The sequence below is a fragment of the Cervus canadensis genome, chromosome 1, assembly GCF_019320065.1.
Source record: "Cervus canadensis isolate Bull #8, Minnesota chromosome 1, ASM1932006v1, whole genome shotgun sequence".
NCBI classification, from domain to species: domain Eukaryota; kingdom Metazoa; phylum Chordata; class Mammalia; order Artiodactyla; family Cervidae; genus Cervus; species Cervus canadensis.
In genome coordinates this window covers 25,662,332-25,684,713 of record NC_057386.1, presented here as the reverse complement: position 1 = coordinate 25,684,713, position 22,382 = coordinate 25,662,332, and the positions used below count along the sequence as shown (strand labels likewise).

The window sequence follows — 22,382 nt, the reverse complement described above, 5'->3', positions numbered from 1 at the left end:
GTAGTCCTGAAACTGAACACAGAACAGCTGGTTAACTTGCCTGGGGTTGCCCAGCTGGAACAGGGAACTAGGCAATCTTTTCTCTAAGCCCACTCTGACCCTGTCTGCCATATTCCAGCCATTGCTTGACTGGTAAGCCCCTGCTTTTATTTTTTGGTTGCTCCATGAGGCTTGGAGGATCTTAGTTCCCCAACCAGGGATGGAACACATGCAGTGGAAGCGCAGAGTCCTAACCAATGGGAAGCCAGGGAAGTCCCTAGTTCCTACTTTTTTTTTTTCTAGCTCTGTCCTAGCCACTGGGAACACAGGATGAAAAATGCAGTCACTATCCATAGAAGTTTAGTTTTAAGTGGGGTTATGTGACAATTCGACAGTGGTTATCAGGCCTGGTGGAAACATGAGGAGGGGTGCACAGAGGCCGTACAGGTCCAGGTGATGGGCAGCTCACCCAGCCATAGAGGTCAGGGTGGGTCCCTGGGACCAGGTCTTGAAAAACAAATAGGATTATCTGGATAGGGAAAGAGAGCGTGGGAGGAGCACCCGTGAAAGCCATTCCAGTTATCTATTTCTGTACGACAAATTCTCATGGTCAGTGGGGCTGGCGAGCATGTTCTCTCTCAGGATCTCTTGTAGTTTCACAGAGGTGGCTGGCACTGGGTTCAACCTTGAAACATCGGATGGTAGACACCAGCTGGAGCCACAAATAGGGTTACCAGAACCTTTCATGCAGCCTGGATGTCCTCAGCTGGATTTCAAGAGTAAGCATCCTGAAGGAACCAGGAGAAAGCTATCCCACCTTCACCTGGAAGCAAATGGCCTCATTTTGCCAGTCAAAAGTTCTCCTAGGTTTGAGGGAAGAGTCTGCTTCTCTTTTTTTTTAATTGAAGGATAATTGCTTTACAGAATTTTGTTGTTTTCTGTCAAACATCAACATGAATCCGCCACAGGTGAAGAGTCTGCTTCTCGTGGTGGTTATATCAATGTCACTTCATCAGAGGATGTAGGATGGGTGATATCTTTGTGGCCATTTTGGAAAATACAATCTGCTCAGAAGGTCTGTAAGAGCTCCGAGTACTGGAGAGACTATGCTGTGTCTCTTCCCACCACTGAAATGTAACCCAAATACAAATAACTCTAGGCCACAATACAGGTGCAATGCGGTTCAGTAAAGTGTTGGCTTTCCCATAATAACTCCTCCGTCCTGAGGGTTGGGGGGATGGATATCAACCATCAAACACCTTAGGTATTTTTTCCCTCGCTTTCTTTTTTTGGGGGGGATCCCTGCTTTGTTGGTGTTCAAACTACATGTTAGGTGCTCCAGGGTGGGGGAACAGTATTCCAGGTGGAAGCAGTGGCACAGGAAAAGACAAGAAGTAAAAGAGCATGGGTAAGTTCACTTGAGTGAGTGGAGACCAGAAGATGAAGGGGGAGAGGTGATGGTGGGAGGCTGAGAAGGGGCAGATGATGAGGGCCTGGAGCACCAACGACAGCAGCATGCACTCTTCTGTTCTTGACATCCTGAGCACTTTTCATACAGTAACTCATTTAAATCAACGTTCCTGTGAGATAGGTTATATGAGTATTTCATCTTACAAATGAGGAAACTGGTTAAACAATTTCTTCAGGCCTATACCACTCGTAGGAGGCAGAAATACGATTTAAGCCTAGGAAGTCTGGCCCCAGAACCTGCGCCTTTTCATACAATATATTTATTTATTTGGCTGCACCACGTCTTACTTGTAGTGGGATCTTCAGTCTTCATTGTGGCATACAGGATCTTTTAGCTGCAGCATGTAGAATCTTTGACAGTGTGGATCACAATAAACTGTGGAAAATTCTGAAAGAGATGGGAATACCGGGCCACCTGACCTGCCTCTTGAGAAACCTGTGTGCAGGTCAGGAAGCAACAGTTAGAACTGGACATGGTTCCAAACAGGAAAAGGAGTACGTCAAGGCTGTATATTGTCACCCTGCTTATTTAACTTTTATGCAGAGTACATCATGAGAAACACTGGGCTGGATGAAGCACAAGCTGGAATCAAGATTGCTGGGAGAAATATCAATAACTTCAGATATGCAGATGACACCACCCTTATGGCAGAAAGTGATGAAGAACTAAAGAGTCCCTTTATGAAAGTGAAAGAGGAGAGTGAAAAAGTTGGCTTAAAGCTCAACATTCAGAAAACTAAGATCATGGCATCCAGTCCTATCACTTCGTGGCAAATAGATGGGGAAACAGTGGCTCACTTTATTTTTGGGGCTCCAAAATCACTGTAGATGGTAGCTGCAGCCATGAAATTAAAAGATGTTTACTCCTTGGAAGGAAAGTTAAAACCAACCTAGACAGCATACTAAAAAGCAGAGACATTGCTTTGCCAACAGAGGTCCATCTAGTCAAAGCTATGGTTTTTCCAGTAGTCATGTATGGATGTGAGAGTTGGACTACAAAGAAAGCTGAGCGCCAAAGAATTGATGCTTTTGAACGGTGGTGTTGGAGAAGACTCTTGAGAGTCCCTTGGAATGCAAGAAGATTCAACCAGTTCATCCTAAAGGAGATCAGTCCTGAGTGTTCATTGGAAGGACTGATGTTGAAGCTGAAACTCCAATACTTTGGTCACCTGATGCGAAGAGCTGACTCATTTGGAAAGACCCTGATGCCAGGAAAGATTGAAGGCAGGAGAAGGGGATGACAGAGGATAAGATGGTTGGATGGCATCACCAACTCAATGGACATGAGTTTGGGTAAATCTGGGAGTTGGTGATGGACAGGGAGGCCTGGCGTGCTGTGGTTCATGGGGTCGCAAAGAGTCAAACTTGACTGAGCGACTGAACTGAACTGAATTGAACTGAACTGTAGGATCTTTAGTTGTGGCATGTGGGATCTAGTTCCCTGACCAGGGATTGAGCCCCAGCCTCCTGCACTGGGAGCACAGAGTCTTAGCCACTGGATCACCAGGGAAGTCCCAGAACCTGCTCCTTTAACCACAATATTATATCACTAACCAATAGAGTTTGCACTTCAGACTGAAAAGTTTGCACTTCAGATTAATTTATTGAAAAATGAGACTTGATTATAACAAAAGCAGAGAATTTACATTGAAACCTCCTGGCCTAGTTTTGGAGGATATGGGAAGACTGACTCAAAGAAGAAATGTTCCATCTTTCCCTTTTTTTGAGTGTAATGTACATAGTTGTAATACACAAACAATGAAGTGTACTAAAGTACAGCTTGAAGGACTTTTCCATATGTGTTCACTTGTACAACCAGCCCCGCATCAAGCGGGAGAGGAATTCCCACTCACAAGGCTCTCTGAAGACCCTCCCCACTTCTCTGGCCCCTGTCGCCTCCATCACATGCTCCTGGACTTCATGAAGTGATGCTCTGTGTGTCTGTGAAAGACCCCTGTCACCAGGTCGGCTGTTCACCCATGACCTGTGTTGTGCCCTTCACTGAACCCTGAGTAGGTAAGGAGTGAGCTGGGTAGCTAGAAGATTTCTGACATGCTTTATTTGTGGGTGGCTGGTGCAGCAACCAGGGACTTCCGCACGACCTTATACAGCTCTGCAAACAAAAGCGGCAGCTGTCTGAATTTTTTCACTCTCCTCTTTCACTTTCATAAAGAGACTCTTTAGTTCTTCATCACTTTCTGCCATAATGGTGTGCAGGTGCCATATTCTGTACGCGTTCATTTGATACAATAGCATGCTAAGTCATTCTCTACAGGAAATGAGGTGGGAACCTGCCACCTACCGCCGAAATCTCGGTGTGGTAACACTTCTCTACATTCCACCCCTTCAGAGTCTCTTGCCTCACAATCTATGTGCAGTCCATCTTCCACGATACCCACTTTGGTGAGTTACACCAGCCCCTGGGTCTGCACCCCACAGCAATAGGAGAGGCTGCAGCAGCACACTGCCAGGAGGCTGGCTATTCCACCAATGCACACTAAAGTCCAACACCAGGTGCTAGATGATTCGGTCCACCACTCCTGCAGGGCGTCTCCAGTGAGATGCTGTACTTTCTCAATTTCCCGCATCATAGGTTGCAGGCCCATTTTCACGTTCTTACAGCTATCTGGCATACACACACAACACTCGGCACCTACCAGTGCACATACTCTGCCTTGAGCGGCTGATAGAAACTCTAGGGCCATTTAGTTCTGTAAAACCATTTTCCTCATTTGATACACTTCTTCATCTGACAGTGTCAGTGCTTGATGCATGTAATTCAAAGCACAGGCAATGTGCAATATAATTTCAATAACTATGGCCACTCCTTGGTGTACAAATAAGGCCAGTGGGTAATACCACCATGGTGTCTGTTTCACCCTAAATCGTACACAGACCGTGTCCCAGTTGGTGGTGTGGTGTGGAAAGGTTGTATATACCAAGGCAGGCAGGTATAGTCGACCTCATATACATCACCCTGTCTAGCTCCTAGGCAAGTATGGTCATCCATATGGCTCACATATCCACAAGGTCCCATGGGGAACAGGAACAACACTGTTACCCGAATGACACCCTTGGACGATGCTAATGTTAACACAGAGGGTTAGGGGGAGTCCAACCTGCTGGGCCAACCTGTCTGTCCTTTCCTTCCAAAGGGGACTATGGTCTGTAATTCAACACTTACAGCAGGTAGCCAGGCGAACCCGTCCCACATCACATGATCCCCCCGGGGTAGGATATATTCTGCCGCTTCTTCACATCCTGTACGAAAGAGCACCTTGTGTCATTCCATTCAGCTGTCATTGAGTCCAGTAGAAAGAAGGTTAACTTCCAAGTCCAATTTGCGAGTGTTATGGGTTGGATCTGGCAGGAAAATCCCATGGTGGCCCCAAGAAGCTGACACATTTTGTACTTCTGCATGTGTTGGGTCCAATCTATGACTGCATTGCCATGACACACCTATGAACAAGGGGCAGAGACATTAAGAGTACCAACACAGGTGCCTCTCAATTATTTAGTCAGACACAGGCAAGTTTCTTTTCCTGGGAGAGAACAGTTCCTGGCATCATGGACAAAAACACAAGTTATACACTTGCAGGAATTTTCCCAGTTTCCAAAGGTAAGGACACAGACTTAACCTCAACTGTCTGGTTGCCATATCCATCAGTTCCTGCACTAGGGCCTGGAAACTGTTCAGATGTATCATAGATGAGGCTACATTCAGCACCAGTATCAACCAAGGCCATCACTCTCTCTGTATGTTGGTCTAAGATCAGTGAATTGCAAGTTTCACATGGTGCCTCCAGTCCCCGCTTACTCCTTTTGGGCAAGAACCTTGGCCTAAGCCCTATTCAAATTGGAAACAGGCATCCAAAGAGGCGTCCTTGGGTGCCATGTAATCTTCTAACTGTACTGCCCATGTCTCTTGCATGGGCATGTGCCACACTTGGTGAACTGCTGTTCTGGTCTCAGTTGCCTCGATAATTCTAGGAGCACAGCATTTGGCTGCTTATCAATTTTATTTCTGTCAAGTCCCACTGCAAACAAATTGGCCCACATTTGCATCCGTGTGACTCAGACTGCAAGGAGATCCAACCAGTCCATCCTAAAGGAGATTGGTCCTGGGTGTTCATTGGAAGGACTGATGCTGAAGCTGAAACTTCAATACTTTGGCCACCTCATGCGAAGAGTTGACTCATTGGATAAAGCCCTGATGCTGGGAGGGATTGGGGGCAGGAGGAGAAGGGGACGACAGAGGATGAGATGGTTGGATGGCATCACCAACTCGATGGACATGGGTTTGAGTAAACTCTGGGAGTTGGTGATGGACAGGGAGGCCTGGCATGCTGCGATTCATGGGGTCGCAAAGAGTCGGACACGACTGAGTGACTGAACTGAACTGAACTGATGGGGCCCCCTTAGGGGTCTTCACATCACTGGTACCTTTTGCCTGGCACTCTCCCCTCCACCTTTCCTAGACTTGCTACAATTTAGGCCACCTCAAAGATGGAGCATCCCACAAAGGGCACAAGAACTGAAGTCAGGGATCCAAAAGAAATGGACAGGGCATTGTTCAAAATGGCATTTTGCATGCCGCTTGTAAATTGTTCCTCATCCAAGCTCTTTGTGTTCAGGTTAAACACACAGGTTCAGGTTAGACTGGTTCATGCCTAATTCCCTTAGGACCTGAGTCAACTTGCCAAATGTATGCCATTTATTTAAACAGTATCTGGGAATTCCCACATTAGTCCAAACCGGATGGTGGCGTTGATCCATTCCATCAGGGAGCGTGTTTGGTTGGGAGGCCCCTGCATATTCTGCCTCATGTTATGCAATCTCTGCTGCAATAAGGGGTGAGTGGTCATAGATACCAAACACTCTATTTCACCCCCTATGCAGATAATACTGTCCACCTCAGTGTCCCAGAGTTGTAGGAGCCATGACACTAGATGCCCCTCCTGCCTCTGTCGAATGCTTCACCCAAATAGAAAAACTCTGCTTGAGTAATGGCTGATATGTCATATTAGGGGCCCCCTGGGATGATCCCCTTGAGCCAAAGGTTGTTTATGTTTCATCTACTGCTGTACCTTGCTGTCTGAGGCACTGGGTTCATCAAGGCCACACATCTTTTGCTCCAGCAAAAGTTCGTATGCACTGTTCTAGCTCTTCTGCCTGTCTCTGCAACTCAAAACCTGTGCAGCATCACGTAGGGCATTGTCCCTATTCACCTTCAAGGCAGTCAAGAATATCCAGCCCAAGGTGCCAGTGGCAGTACCTGCCGCTATATCAGTTAGACAAGAACTCACGGCCTGCAACACTTTTTCAAGGGTAGTAGGCGACTCATCCTCTGCCTCCCAGCCTTCTAATGGGGCCCACACCAGGAGGACCATGGCCACCTGGTACCACATGCTGTGTGGTGGCCACTGGCTTCCTCCATCCATTGAAGCTTTTGGCTCCCCTACCTGCTGGGAATCCTGACAACTACACCAACTGTCATGCTGATCACTGAACCCCAGGTAGGTAAAGCGTGAGCTGGGAGGCTGGAAGAAGACTTCAGATATGCGTTATTTGTGGATGACTGGTGCAGCAGCCAGGGACTTCCGTGCAGTCTCATATAGCTCTGAGAACAAAAGTGGTGGCTCTCCAAAGGGTTATATAATGGTGTGCGTGAGTCGTAATCTGTACGAGCTCATTTGTTACTTAAGTGTGTTGAGTCATTGCCTACAAGAAATGAATTTTGCAATAAGGAGTTCATGATCTGAGCCACAGTCAGCTCCCAGTCTTGCTTTTGCTGACTATATAGACCTTCTCCATCTTTGGCTGCAAAGAATATAATCAATCTGATTTCGGTATTGACTATATGGTAATGTCCATGTGTAGAGTCGTCTCTTGTGTTGTTGGAAGAGGGTGTTTGCTATGACCTGTGCATTCTCTTGGCAAAACTCTGTTAGCCTTTGCCCTGCTTCATTTTGTACTCCAAGGCCAAACTTGCCTGTTATTCCAGATATCTCTTGACTTCCTACTTTTGCATTCCAGTCCCTTATGATGAAAAGGACATCTTTTTTTGGTGTTATTTCTAGAAGGTCTTGTAGGTCATCATAGAACCATTCAACATCAGCTTCTTCAGCATTAGTGGTTGGGGCATAGGCTTGGATTACTGTGATATTGAATGGTTTGCCTTGGAAATGAACAAAGATCATTCTGTCATTTTTGACAGATTTTGACAGATTGCACACAAGTACTGCATTTCAAACTTTTTGTTGACTATGAGGGATTTCTTCTAAGGGATTTTTGCCAACAGTAGTAGATATAATGGTCATCTGAATTTAATTGGCCCCTTCCAGTCCACTTTAGTTCACTAATTCCTAAAATGTTGATGTTCACTCCTGCCATCTCCTGTTTGACCACTTCCAATTTACCTTGATTCATGGACCTAACATTCCAGGTTCCTATGCAATATTGTTCTTTACAGCATCGGACTTTACTTTCACCACTAGACACATCCACAACTGGGCATTATTTCCACCTTGGTTCAGCCTCTTCATTCCTTCTGGAGCTATTTCTCCCCTCTTTTCCAGTAGCATACTGGGCACCTACCAACCTGGGGAGGTCATCTTTCAGTGTCAGATATTTTTGCCTTTTCACACACTTCACGGGGTTCTCAAGGCAAGGATACTAAAGTGGTTTGTCATTCCCTTCTCCAATGGACTACATTTTGTTAGAACTCTCCACCATGACCATCTGTTTTGGTTGGCCCTACAAGGCATGGCTCATAGTTTCATTGAGTTAGACAAGGTTATGATCCATGTGATCAGTTTGTTTAGTTTTCTGTGATTGTGGTTTTCATTTTGTCTGCCTTCTGATGGAAGAGGATAAGAGGCTTATGGAAACTTCCTGATGGGAGGGACTGGCTGTGGGGAAAACTGAGTCTTGCTCTGGTAGGCAGGGCCATGCTCAGTAAATCTTAAATCTTTTAATCCAAAACAAGACCAGGAGCTGACTGTGGCTCAGATCATGAGCTCCTTATTGCCAAATTCAGATTTAAATTGAAGAAAGTAGGGAAAACCACTAGGCCATTCAGGTATGACCTAAATCAAATCCCTAATGATTATACAATGAAAGTGACAAATAGATTCAAGGGGCTAGATCTGATAGACGGAGTGCCTGAAGAACTATGGATGGAGGTTCGCAACATTGTACAGGAGGCGGTGATCAAAACCATCCCCAAGAAAAAGAAATGCAAAAAGGCAAAATGGTTATCTGAGGAGGCCTTACAAATAGCTGAGAAAAGAAGAGAATGAAAGGCAAAGGAGAAAAGAAAAGATATACCCATCTGAATGCAGATTTCCAAATAGCAAGGAGAGATAAGATAGCCTTCCTCAGTGATCAATGCAAAGAAATAAAGGAAAACAATAGAAAGGGAAAGACTAGAGATCTCTTCAAGAAAATTAGAGATACCATGGGAATATTTCATGCAAAGATGGGTACAATAAAGGACAGAAACAGTACAGACCTAACAGAAGCAGAAGATATTAAGAACAGGTGGCAAGAATACACAGAACTATACAAAAAAGATCTTAAAGACCCAGATCACCATGATGATATGATCACCCACCTAGAGCCAGACATCCTGGAGTGTGAAGTCAAGTGGGCCTTAGGAAGCATCACTATGAACAAAGTTAGTGGAGGTGATGGAATTCCAGCTGAGCTTTTTTCAGATCCTAAAAGATGATGCTGTGAAAGTGCTGCACTCAATACGCCAGCAAATTTGGAAAACTCAGGAGTGGCCACAGGACTGGAAAGGGTCAGTTTTCATTCCAGTCCCAAAGAAAAGCAATGCCAAAGAATTTTCAAACTATCACACAGTTGCACTCTCACATGCCAGCAAAGCAATGCTCAAAATTCTCCAAGATAGGCTTCAACAGTATGTGAACTGAGAACTTTCAGATGTTCAAGCTGGATTTAGAAAAGGCAGAGGAACCAGAAATCAAATTGCCAATATCTGTCGGATCATAGAAAAAACAAGAGAATTTCAGAAAAAGTCTACTTCTGCTTTATTGACTATGCCAAAGCCTTGGCTGTGTGGATCACAACAAACTGGGAAATTCTTCAAGAGATGGGAATACCAGACTACCTTACCTGCCTGAGAAATCTGTATGAAAGTCAAGAAGTAACAGAATTGGACGTGGAACAATGGATTGGTTCCAAATTGGGAAAGGAGTAGGTCAAGGCTGCATATTGTCACCCTGCTTATTTAACTTATATGCAGAGTACATAATGTGAAAATGCTGGGCTGGATGAAGCACAAGCTGGAATCAAGACTGCTGGGAGAAATATCAATAACCTCAGATATACAGATGACACCATACTTATGACAGAAAGTGAAGAGGAACTAAGGAGCCTCTCGATGAAGATGAAAGAGGAGAGTGAAAAAACTGGCTTCAAACTCAACACTCAAGAAACTAAGATCATGGCATCCAGTCTCATTACTTCATGGCAAATAGATGGGGAAACAATGGAAACAGTGACAGACTTTATTTTGGGGGCTCTAAAATCACTGCAGATGGTGACTGCAGCCATGAAATTAAGAGATGCTCCTTGGAAGAAAAGCTATGACAAACCTAGACAGCCTATTAAAAAGCAGAGACATTACTTTGCCAAGGAATGTTCATATTGTCAAAGCTATGGTTTTTCTAGTAGTCATGTATGGATGTGAATTAGACCATAAAGAAGGCTGAGTGCTGAAGGATAGATGCTTTTGAACTGTGGTTTAGAGAAGACTCTTAAAAATTCCTTGGACTGCAAGGAGATCAAACTGTAACAGGAGGCAAAGAGGGCACAACTTTTGAAAGAATGACATACCCGAAGGACACAACATAAACCAATTAGAATCAAATGGGACTAACATGGCAGACAAGACTAGATCTTGATCTTCAATCAGCAAGTGAAATGACACACCCAGAGGTGCCCTGACTGTTCCAAAGCACTGTCAAAAGACCAAGGAGTGGGCAGTGGCCTAAATCCTGGCAATCTTCACTTCTTCCCCAAAATAGTTGGAATAATCCTTCCACTTATTAGCATATGAAGTAACCCAGCCCATAAAAATTAACCATGCCACATTTGGTGGCTGCACCAGCCCTCTGCGATGGCCCACACTCTGTCTGTTGAGTGTGCTTCTCTGTGAATCTGAATAAATCCACTTCTTACCTTTCACTTTGTCTCTCACTATATTCTTTCTGTGATGAGACATCAAGAACCTGAGCATTATTAGGCCCTGAAACCAGGTACTGTGGGTTTTGGCTGGGTTCAAGTCCTAGCCATGGGTTCAAGACCCAAGCAGGGTTTTGGCTGGGTTCCAGTCCCAGCACATGGGCTCAAGTCCCACTCTGAGATAAACGGTTTCAAAACCAGTCAATTCTAAATGAAGTCAGTCCTGAATATTCATTAGGAAGACTGGTGCTGAAACTGAAGCTCCAATACTTTGGCCACCTGATCTGAAGAGGCCAGTCATTAGAAAAGACCCTGATGCTGGGAAAGACTGAAGGTAGGAGGAGAAGGGCATGACAGAGGATGAGACGGTTGGTGTCATGATCTGGGTGCAGGTTGGAAAAGAATTTCCAGACATGGACAGAATGAGAGGGAAATGAAGTTTATTAGACTGGGAGAGGCTGTTAGAACAGTGGGCCAGCTCAAAGGAGAACAATGTTGAACAGGGTTCCTTAGCCCACCTTTATACCCAGGGTACAAGGAGTGGGATAGGGGTCTTGTGGGTCATTTGCTGATTGGATGAGGCATGTATACTGGGAGGGGGAAGAATAGGGCAAATACCTTCTCCCTATGGGGTAGGAGAAGAGACAGATTATACAGTTTCATTAATAGTTACAACATGGGGGAGTGTCTGGTTTTTCTGTTCCTACATTCCAAGACCCTACTTGGTTTTATCTGCTCTTTCCTCCTTGGGTCTTCGCAGTTGGATGGCATCAGAGACTCAATGGACATGAGTTTGAGCAAGCTCTGGGAGATGGTGAAAGACAGATAAGCCTGGCGTGCTGCAGTCCACTGGGTCGCAAAGAGTCGGACACAACTGTGTGACTTAACAACAACAGGAAATGAGGTGGAGCCTGACTGCCGCCATCTTGGTCCGGTAACAGTTCCCTGCAACCCGCCAACGGAGCCATCCGGCCTTTCCGCCGATTTCCTGACAGCCCATTTAAAGATTATACCTCAACTGCCTGTTTGTGAATGATTTGGGCCATTCCTGGGTTTGGACGATTACGAGTGGGCTGGGCAGGCACGTACCGGCACTTCTGTTGGTGGGTTACAGGGTAGGATACCCCTTTAGAACCAAATCCTGAGACTTTCCCATAGAAAACGGGCGCGAGACACCGACCCCCCAAAAGCCGGGCCCCTCCCTGGTTTCAGGGACTCATTGCCCCACCTCATGGGTCGGGACCTCCTGTTTGTCACAGCCCCCAGCCGACGTGCCAGCAGGACGCCGGAAGTGGTCGCAGGCTGCTGACGTCCTACTGGTCCGCCTACCTGCGAAGCATTCTGGAAGAGCTGTCTCCTGTGGGGCAGAGTGACCTAGAGGGACGGGTGGTCTCTCGGCGATGCCGGCTGAGAAGGGCGATGTTTCTTTCCCCTACAGTGAGGGAAGGGGGTTTTGTGGGGATGAAGGAGCAGGAAGAAAGAAGCATCATCATGGCACCCAGTGCTGGGAAGATCAGCCAACTGCCCTCCTTAGCGCTTTCGGAGCCCTGGCCTCGGAGCCTGATTGGCCCGGTCGTCAGGAGATTTCTTGATTGACAGCTGAGAGCCCTGACAGAAGGACGATTCCTGAGGGCCATTGGTGGATCCGGGCCTTTGCCCAGTCCTGCGGTGCTTCCCCAACCTCCCGCTCTAGTTTAGGTCTCTGGTGCTAGAACCCTTGCGAGCACCCGCCCGGAGGGCCTCCCTCTTTAGTTGGGGGGCAGGCTTTGCATCTGCCGGCTTTCAATGTCATTTGAAAACGAAAAGTGAGTAACTCGAGGGAATAAAAAATGCGACATCTGAGCAACAATAGCAGAGAACTGTATTCCATAGGGAACTATATTCAGTATCCTGGGACTAATCATAATGGAACAGAATGTTAAAAAAATGTGTATGTGTATCACTGAGTCACTTTGCAGTAGAGCAGTAATTAACACAACATTTTAAATAGTCCATATCCTGGTGGCTCAGACCATAAGGAATCTGCCTGCAATGTGGGAGATGGGGGTTTGATCCCTGGGTTGGGAAGATCTCCTGGAGGAGGAAATGGCAACCCACTCCAGTATTCTTGCCTGGACAAAACCATAGACAGAGGAGACTGGTGGGCTACAGTCCATGGGGTTGCAAAGAATCAGACACGACTTAGCAACTAACACTTTCACTTCATACAACTTAAAAAATTAAGAACAAAACAAAAAAGAAAAATAACAGTTACACCCCATTCCCCAACAATTACCAGGAGGACGGTATCCATTTCACACAGAACCAGAAACCCAGAGGGAGGAAAGGAAATCAGAATCTAAGAGAATTCCAGGCCGAAAGCATTTTCTGGTCCCTCAGTTATGAGGCTTGCCACCATCAGTCTGCATTCAGTAATACACCAGTTAACATTTGGACCCCAAATTGCCTCACAACCTCAGAATAACTAACCATCCTCCATATTCCCTTTGTAGATTAGTAGTCCTGAGGCAGGAGGCAGATGAACCCCCAGGGTAAAGCAATTGAAGATTCATTCCCTCTGGACTGAAACTCTAAGACAGGAATAGCAGGACAATTAAGAGAGGAGGCTGGGCCATGCCCAGACCACGTATCTCTCATTACCAAAATCCAGAGACCTCCCCAACCACAAGTGGGCAGAAAGCCTCCAGATTGCAGGCCAAAGGGGGAGCAATGTCAGGGAATACCCAGGTATGTTTGTGGTAGGATCCATTTTGGCTAAGAGAGATGTGTGCTCACATGGAAGGATCCTGAGACACACCAAATATAGACTGTGAACCAGGCAAATCAAAATTACTGGCCAAAGGAAAACTGGAAGAAATGTCCCATATAAGTGATTCAAACTGCCAAGAGGGTGCAACTCAGGGACTCTCCTTCTGAGTCTGCCCCTTGCCTATGCATGCATACTGTACTTTTTTTCCTCTTAGTAAACACTTTACTTGCTTCACTACTTTCTGTCTTTGTGGAAATTCTTTTCTGCAAAACCAAAGGGCCAGGGCACTTGTCCCTGATCACTGGTCAAGTGACTAGGATCTGGGGCTTTCACTGACGTGACACAGCCCAATCTCTGGTTGGGAACTCAAGCCTTACTCCAAGCCCTTGCAGGCTGAGGTCACTCAAGATCAGTCTTATGACTTCATATATCAGAATCTGAATTACAAGGGGGGAAATTAAGTATTCATAACCACAAGTTTATGATGATGCTTTCAAGTTTCATGTCTTAGGACTCCCCTGGTGGTTCAGTGGCTAAGACTCCATGCCCCCAATGCAGGGGGCCTGGGTTCCATCCCTGGTCAGGGAACTGGATCCCGCATGCCACAACTAAAGAATCCACATGTTGCAGTGAAGATCTTGTGTGCCACAAGACCCAGTGCAGCCAAATAAATATATTAAAAAATAAAGTTTTATGTCATAAACTTTCCTCAATAAAAGGTTATTAATAGGAGGGGGAGAAAGGATAAATAGGCAGAGCATAGAGAAATTTTAAGGCAGTAGAAATATATGATATTATAATCATGAATATACATCATTATATGTTTGTCCAAACACTCAGAATATAGAACAAGAGTGAACCCTCAAGTAAAGTGAGCACTTGGGGTGATTATGATGTGTCAGTGTTGCTTCACCCTTGGTAGAAAGTGTACCATCTGATGAGTGATGTTGATAATGCGGGAGGAAATGCATGTGTGGGCTCCCAGGTGGCTTAGTGGTAAAGAATCCACCTGCCAATGCAGGAGACGGAGGAGATGTGGGTTTGATCCCTAGGTTGGGAAGATCCCCTGGAAGAGGAAATGGCAACCCACACTCCATTATTCTTGCCCCGGAAATCCCATGGTCAGAAAAGCCTGGTGGGCTACAGTCCATGGGGTCACAAAGAGTTGACCATGACTGAGCCACTGAGCATGCAATGCATGTGTAGAGGCAGGAAGTGTATGGGAAATCTAGACTCCCAAACTGCAATTTTTCAAAAGTCATTAAAAAGAAAAGGTTTTTAACACTTAATTTGTGCCAAAAATGGTAAGGTAGAGAGAAAGACAGTTCCTGCCCTCAAGAACCTGCCAGTTGGACTTCCCTGCTGGTCCAGTGGTTAAGAATCCACCCGCCAATGTGGGAAGGGAAATGGGTTTGATCCCTGATCCAGGAAAATTCCACATGCCATGGAGCAACTAAGCCTGTGAGTCACAACTATTGAGCTCAAGGTCTAGAGCCTGTGAGCTGCAACTACAGAGCCCATGTGCCTCGACTACTGAAGACCATGCGCCTAGGGCCCGTGCTCCTGATATTCTGCAGTTAGCTGTTACTGTCCACAGTTGTGTCTTTCACATTTAGATCTACAATCTGTGGCGCCCTGTACCAGGTGCGAGGTCTTGTACCAAGGCCACAGATGCAGAACTCCACACCAAGGTCATCTCCGGAACTGAGTAAGTCCCACTGTAACCATTGCCAAGAACCCCCTAGTCTTTACTGGCAACCTCCCTGACCCCATATTAGGTAAAAATACCCACCCAGGTACTCACCTTATAGTGCCTTAACCAATCACCTAATGCAGGAATCCTTCCTAATGCACCTAATCCTTCCAGAGGAATTTTTCTCTTGAGACTATAAAAATTGGCTACAAACCCATGAAAGGGGCTTCCCAAGCTCAGTGGTAAAAAATCCGCCTGCCAATGCAGGAGACGCAGGAGATGCAGGTTCAATCCCTGGGTTGGGAAGATACCTTGGAGGAGGAAAGGGCACCCCACTTCAGTATTCTTGCCTGGAAAATTCCATGGACAGAGAAGCCTGGTGGGCTACAGTCCTTGGGGTCCCCTAGAGTTGGACATGACTAAGCACTACTAACCCATGAAAAGGGTCTTCTCTCCCAGATCTGTCAGGATGCTGGCCCACTGTTCTAACAGGTCTCCTGGTCTAATAAACTCTATTCTCCTGTCATTCTGCCTCATGTCTGGAAATTATTTTCCAACCCTTGCACAGACCATGACACAACCCATTTTGGATTTATTTTCTTGCATGAAGTAGGGGTTCATCCCCCAACCCTGACAACCGCATTCAACAGATCAAGCTCTTTTTCTTGCTAAGAACTTTCCTATTGCATTACTGTGACTCTTTTGTGAGAAAACACGTGACTACATAGCCTAGGGTCTGTTTCTGGCCTCTCTCTTCTTTCCCACTGATCTTTTTATTTATCTTTCAGTCAATATCACACGGCTTTAATCACTAAGGCTTTATACTACCTAGCATACATTCTCAAGACTTCCCAGGTGGCGCTAGTGGTAAAGAATACACCTGCCAATGCGAGAGATGCAAGAGAGACGACGACTCCATCCCTGGTCGGGAAGATCCCCTGGAGAAGGAACTGGCAACCCGCTCCAGTATTCTTGCCTGGAGAATCCCAAGGACAGAGGAGCCTGGCCGCGCTACAGTCCATAGGGTCGCGAAGAGTCGGACACGAGTAAGCCGACTGAGCACACACATTCCCCAACTCTGTGTTCCCTGCCCTCCCTTCTCCCCACGCCAGCAGAGTGCACGAAACTCACACCTTGACTTTCTTAATTTCCCTCCGGAATGTGGAAGTAGGGCACGTACATCACAGGACAATGTTCAGACCGCCCCATCCCGCAGCTCCTCCCTGTGGCTTGAGGGGCGCACGTGCAGTCTCACGGCCGTGATTGGACGGAGCCATACTACTGGGCGAGGGAAAAATACGTCACTGGCGGGCTGTTGGCGCTGACGCGTCATGGTCTCCGCAGCAACCAGGTAGGGCTGCAAGCGGGGGAACTTCGGTGGCTACTGGGGTCCAGCTGTGAACTGAGGCTCGCGGCGGATCCCGGTTAGAGCGCGTCCCGCCCTCTTGAGGGGAACGAAGCGGTGTGGAGGCTGAGAGAACCCGGAGGGGCGCCCGCGCCGGAGTTCGGGCTCGGCTGGTTTTTGGTGCAGAGCCGCGCCTTCGCTACTCTGAGTCTCGGTTTGAAAGTGAAAGTCGCACAGTCCGACTCTTTGCGACCCCATGGACTATACAGTCCACGGAATTCTCCAGGCCTGAATACTAGGGTGGGTAGCCTTTCCCTTCTCCAAGGGATCTTCCCAACCCAGGGATCAAACCCAGGCCTCCCGCATTGCAGGTGGCTTCTTTACCACTGAGCCGCAAAGGAGCCTCGATTGGCGCGGCCACAAGTGGGTGTAGGCTGGCGGCTGATCCAGTTTCCCAGGTTTCCCCGATTCCGCCCCAGGAATGGCCGAGGCTTGAGGCACCTGGCCCGTGCAGAGTTAGGGCAGCAGGTACCCTTGTGCAGAGGCAGAGCGGGGTGGTGCCTGCTGCGCGCCCGCGGGACGGCCACGGCGTCTCTGGCTTTTCCGGCCCTTTCTCTGCCGTCCCCAAGTTGTGCGGCTTGGACTTGTGTTCTGATGTGCAGAATGTCCACCCATGAGTTTGTCGAGAAGCGTGATGAGATTGCACGTGGACGGTACACGATCCAGGAAGTGCTTTTGATATCTCCAACCCTTGTGTGTGGAAAACAAAGAAAAGTCAGTTTTTCGATCTAAGGGAGGACGGAAACAAAGTTAAATGGGGTGTACTGAGGAAAGTGGAATGCCACAGGAAGGGTGAAGCTGGTGACCCTGGGCTCTAGAACTGGAGGACACCAGAGCAAAGGGACATTTTGTCGTTAAGGCCTGGAGTTTCCTACTAGGAAGGAATGGCAGTTGTCCTAAAAGCGAAAGCCGATTGTTCCAACTATATGTGACACAGAACAGGCTCAACAAATGGTACCGGTAGAACCCTATTTTCAGTTTGCTTTGCTATAGTAGTTTGAGTTGACAAGTTACTTTTGAAATAACTTTTGACCTTCATATACACATGTGTTTAGTGAGCATAATATTTGGTTCTCTTAATGGAATTACCAGGAAGTGCTTTTCACATCTTCCAACCTGTGTGTGGGGAAAACAGAGAAAGTCAGTTGTTAGAAAAGTGGCAGATAGAAAAAAGGATGCTCAGCGTGGTGATACAGGGATTGCTAAGTCGTGTCCGACTCTTCGTGACCCCATGAAGTGCAGCCGGCCAGGTTCCTCTGTCCATGGAATTTCCCAGGCAAGAATACTGGAGTGGGTTTCCATTTCCTTCTCCAGGGGTTCTTATGGACACAGGGATAGAACACATTTTGCCTCCTGCATGGCAGGTGGATTCTTTTCCATTGACCAGTAGGGAAGCTGTGATTCAGGGATAGAATTAGCAAAAATGATCTAATTCTTAAGAAGGATAGGCAGGGAACTAACTTTTTGAGAGCCTACCAGAATGGCTGTGTGCATATCTCTTACTCCTAAAGCAGGAGAGTGTAGTGAGTGGCATGACTGTACTTCCAGACCGTTTTGGGTGCTGAGAGCACCCAGAGCCAATAAATGAGGGAAGCAGGCTTTTAAAGTTAGGCTTCTGGACTTCCCTGGTGGTCCAGTGGTTAAGAATCCACCTGCCAATGTAGGAGACTTGGGTTTAATCCCTGGTCCAGGAAGATTCCACGTGCTGCAGAGCATCTAAGTCTGTGAGCCACAATTAAGCCCCTTCACCACAGCTGCTGAGCCCGAGTTTCTAGAGCCCATGTGCCCTAACTGGAGAGGCCACCGAAATGAGAAACCCACATAACACAACTAGAGAGTAGCCCCTGCTTGCGGCAACTAGAGGAAGTCTGCACACAGCAACAAAGACCCAGCACAGTCAAAAATAAATAAATAAAAATAATTAAAAAATAAGACTAGGCTTCTATATAAAACATACTCATTCCAGTATAGGCATTGCTTTTGAAGAGGTCTTTGCTCAAGAATTTATATTTAAAGGTAATCTGAATTGTTGCCGTGATATATCTTACCAACCAGATGGAGGTCCCCAACTTTTTCCTAAGGTAATGAGGCTTCCATTTTCTCCTGTGGCTTATGTTGGGTGGGAGTGAGATGGAAGGAAGGGGTAGGGTTGTGATTAGGCTTTGGTAAGGGGTGACCAGTGACACTGAGTGCTTCTTCTCGCTGGGATTCTCTTGGTGGCATTTTGCTATGCCCTGAAGCAACATGGTGAGATTTCCAGATTAACTGAAGTATATGTCATCCTAATAGGGCTTGCTTTAAAGGAAGGCATCCTAAAAATGGGTATACATGGAAATAGAGGACCATTTAGTTGAATCATTTTTCTTTGCAACATATGGAGATTCTTTGGGATTGTATATTTTATTCCAGTTCAGTTCAGTCACTCAGTTGTGTCCAACTCTTTGTGACCCCATGGACTGCAGCATGCCAGACTTCCGTGTTCATCACTAACTCCTGGAGCTTACTCAAACTCATGTCCATCGAGTCGGTGATGCCATCCAACCATCTCATCCTCTGTTGTCCCCTTCTCCTGCCATCAATCTCTCCCAGCATCAGGGTCTTTTCCAATAAGTCAGTTCTTCGCATCAGGTGGCCAGAGTTTCAGCTTCAGCATCAGTCCTTCCAATGAATATTCAGGACTGATATCCTTTAGGGTGGACTGGTTGGATCTCCTTGCAGTCCAAGGGACTCTCAAGAGTCTTCAACACCACAGTTCAAAAGCATCAATTCTTTGGCACTCAACTTTCTTTACGATTCAACTCTCACATCCATACATGACTACTGGAAAAACCGTAGCTTTGACTAGATGAACCTTTGTTGGCAGAATAACGTCTCTGCTCTTTAATATGCTGTCAGGTTGGTCATAGCTTTTCTTCAGGGAGCAAGCATCTTTAATTTCATGGCTGCAGTCACCATCTGCAGTGATTTTGGAGCCCAAGAAAATAAAGTCTGTCACTGTTTCCATTGTTTCCCCATCTATTTGCCATGAAGTGATGGGACCAGATGCCATGATCTTAGATTTCTGAATGTTGAGTTTTAAGTGAACATTTTCACTGCCCTCTTTCACTTTCATCAAGAGGCTCTTTAGTCCTTCTTCGCTTTCTGCCATAAGGGTGGTGTCATCTGCGTATCTGAGGTTATTGATATTTCTCCCAGCAATCTTGATTCCAGCTTGTGCTTCATCCAGCCCAGCATTTTGCGTAATGTACTCTGCATATAAGTTAAATAAGCACAGTGACAGTATATAGCCTTGACATACTCCTTTCCCAATTCAGAATCAGTCCATTGTTCCATGTCCAGTTCTAACTGTTACTTCTTGACCTGCATACAGATTTCTCAGAAGGCAGGTCAGGTGGTCTGGTATTCCCATCTCTTTCAGAACTTTCCACAGTTTCCTGTGATCCACAAAGTCAAAGGCTTTGGTGTAGTCAATAAAGCAGAAGTAGATGTTTTACTGGAACTTTCTTGCTTTGTTTGATGATCCAATGGATGCTGGCAATTTGATTTCTGGTTCCTCTCCCTTTTCTAAATCCAGCTTGAACATCTAGAAGTTCATGGTTCATGTACTGTTGAAGACTGGCTTGGAAAATTTTGAAAATTACTTTGCTGGCGTGTGAGTACAGTTGTGCGGTAGTTTGAATATCCTTTGGCATTGCCTTTCTTTAGGATTGGAATGAAAACACCTTTTCCAGTCCTGTGGCCACTGCTGAGTTTTCCAAATTTGCTGGCATGTTGAGTGCAGCACTTTAACAGCATCATCTTTATTCCAGTACATTAATTAATAGGGTGGGTGGGGTTTTTTTTAATTGTAAAAAACACAGACTCTGGGGAAAAAAAAAACATTTAAACCATCAGCAAGGATCTTTGTTGTGGTTTTTTCCTAGGTTGTAGATTGATTAGGGATCTGGTAGAGACACTAAAACAATATTGTTATGTACTAATGTGTAGCATATACCATGCCATGTGGTCAAAAAGAAAGTACATTTTTAGTTCCGTTTTTACAGATGAAGAAATTGAGACTTGGGGAAGTTAAATGGTGTGTCCAAAGAAGGAAGATCTAAGCGAGGACGGAAACAAAGTTAAATGGGGAGTACTGGGAGATGTAGAATGCCACAGGAAGGGGGAAGCAGGTGACCCTGGGTTGCTGGAGGACACTAGAGCGAAGGGCCATTTTGTCATTAAGGTATGGAGTTTCCTGCTAGAAAGGAAGAGCAGTTGTACTAAAGGCGAAAACCTGTTGTTCTAACTACATGTCCTGGACTGAAGTCAGCACTGCTGGACCAAGGTCCTTTAGGTTTTGAAGCCCAGGTTTGGAATTTCCTTCCCTGAAATAATGGATTCCTCATGTGCTCTGCTTTGAGAGAACCTGACGCTATGCACAGAGTCCAGGAAGTAAATATGTGATCACCTTACATCCTCCAAGACGCTTGGTTCTATACTGTTGCTATTTAGTTGCTAAGTTGTATTGGACTGTTTTCAAGCCCATGGACTATAGTTCCTCAGATCTATTTCATGATTCTTTTAGATGATACATTCCTGTAGTATCACCTAAAAATATTTTTTTATTCTGTAACTTCTCTGGTGGTCCAGTGGCTGGCTCTGCACTTCCAATGCAGGGGCCCCAGGTTTGACCCCTAGTCAGGGAACTAGATCGCACATGCTGCAACCAAAGTTCTCACACTGCAACTAAGGATTCTGCATGCAGCAATGGAAGATCAAAGATCCTGTGAGCTGCAACTAATACCTGGTGCAGCCAAATAAATAAAAATAAAGAAATATTCAAAAAGTATTTTTTATTCAGACTTGCAGCTATATGTTTGCATTAGGGAGCTATATTTGTGCCTGAGTCTAGAGCATGGAATGTGTCTTTCCTACCACATACATTCCTCTTTTTCTCCATTTTCTAAGAAAATAATAATAGTTAATAGTCACTGAGAGTCTTAGCACTATGCTAAGCAGTTATTGGATTATTCAATCCCTACAGTAATCCTGTAAAATAGGAACATTTATCTTCATTTATAATGGAAGAAGTGAACTCAGGAATGGGAAGAAATTTATCCCTGAGATAGTAAGGGCAGGGTCAGTTTCATGTCACTCCAAAAGCTAGTGCTTATCTATATATTTCATTCTTCCCTTCACTCACAGATATTTAAGGAACACCTGGTTTGTACCAGCAGGTGCTGTATATTGGGGATACACTGATGGCCAAAGCAGACACAGCACCTGTCCTCAAGTAGCAACTTGGGTTGAAGCAGCAACTCATCAGCAATGAGTCTAGCACGGGATACAGACCGGAAATAGAAAATGACCAACTAAATATTGACAATGGTGGTGGTACCCACCGTGGGGACAGTAGAGGGGGCTGTGAGGATATATAATGGAGCCACTGGCAGCAGGTGAGATGAGGAAGGAGAGGGTCAGCTTTCCTGAGCAGGTAGTATTCAGCTGAGACCTTAAGGACAGACTTGCAGTTCAGTTGAGCAAAGAGTGAAGAGAAGGAGGACCCACGTGAGACCCCAAGGGTCGGAGGGGCCATGTCTGGTCCTTATGGGCCAGTGGTAGAGAGTGCTTCCAAGGCAGACGCGGACGCAGGTTGAAACTCACTTGAGCAATGCTACGCCCCAGGGTGTATTTTCTTCCCTGGTAGCTCAGCTGGTAAAGAATCTGCCTGCAATGCAGGAGACCTGGGTTCGATTTCTGGGTCAGGAACATCTGTTGGAGAAGGGAAAGGCTACTCACTCCAGTGTTCTGGCCTGGAGAATTCCATGGACTGTATAGTCCATGGGGTCGCAAAGAGTTGGACATGACTGAGCGACTTTCACTTTCACTTTCATATA

At 46.1% G+C, this 22,382-nt stretch overlaps 1 protein-coding gene and 1 long non-coding RNA gene across 3 annotated transcripts in view; one reads left to right on the top strand and one right to left on the bottom strand.

The window, feature by feature from the left end:
* Nucleotides 1-11,481: 11,481 nt before the first annotated feature.
* On the bottom strand, nt 11,482-16,324 carry LOC122443741. The gene is made up of 3 exons (XR_006270101.1): nt 16,235-16,324; nt 11,989-12,091; nt 11,482-11,541 (listed from the first exon to the last, which is right to left on the bottom strand). It is a non-coding gene; the product is annotated as an uncharacterized LOC122443741 (long non-coding RNA).
* A 14-nt stretch (nt 16,325-16,338) lies between these two features.
* Nucleotides 16,339-22,382, top strand: part of DHRS7B (dehydrogenase/reductase 7B) — a 44,237-nt gene continuing 38,193 nt past the window's right edge. Inside the window, exon 1 of one of the 2 annotated variants that reach the window (XM_043472206.1) lies at nt 16,339-16,452. In XM_043472206.1, the coding sequence (XP_043328141.1) occupies nt 16,433-16,452 (20 nt within the window). In that variant the 5' untranslated portion in view covers nt 16,339-16,432. The other variant, XM_043472223.1, reaches the window with a different exon arrangement.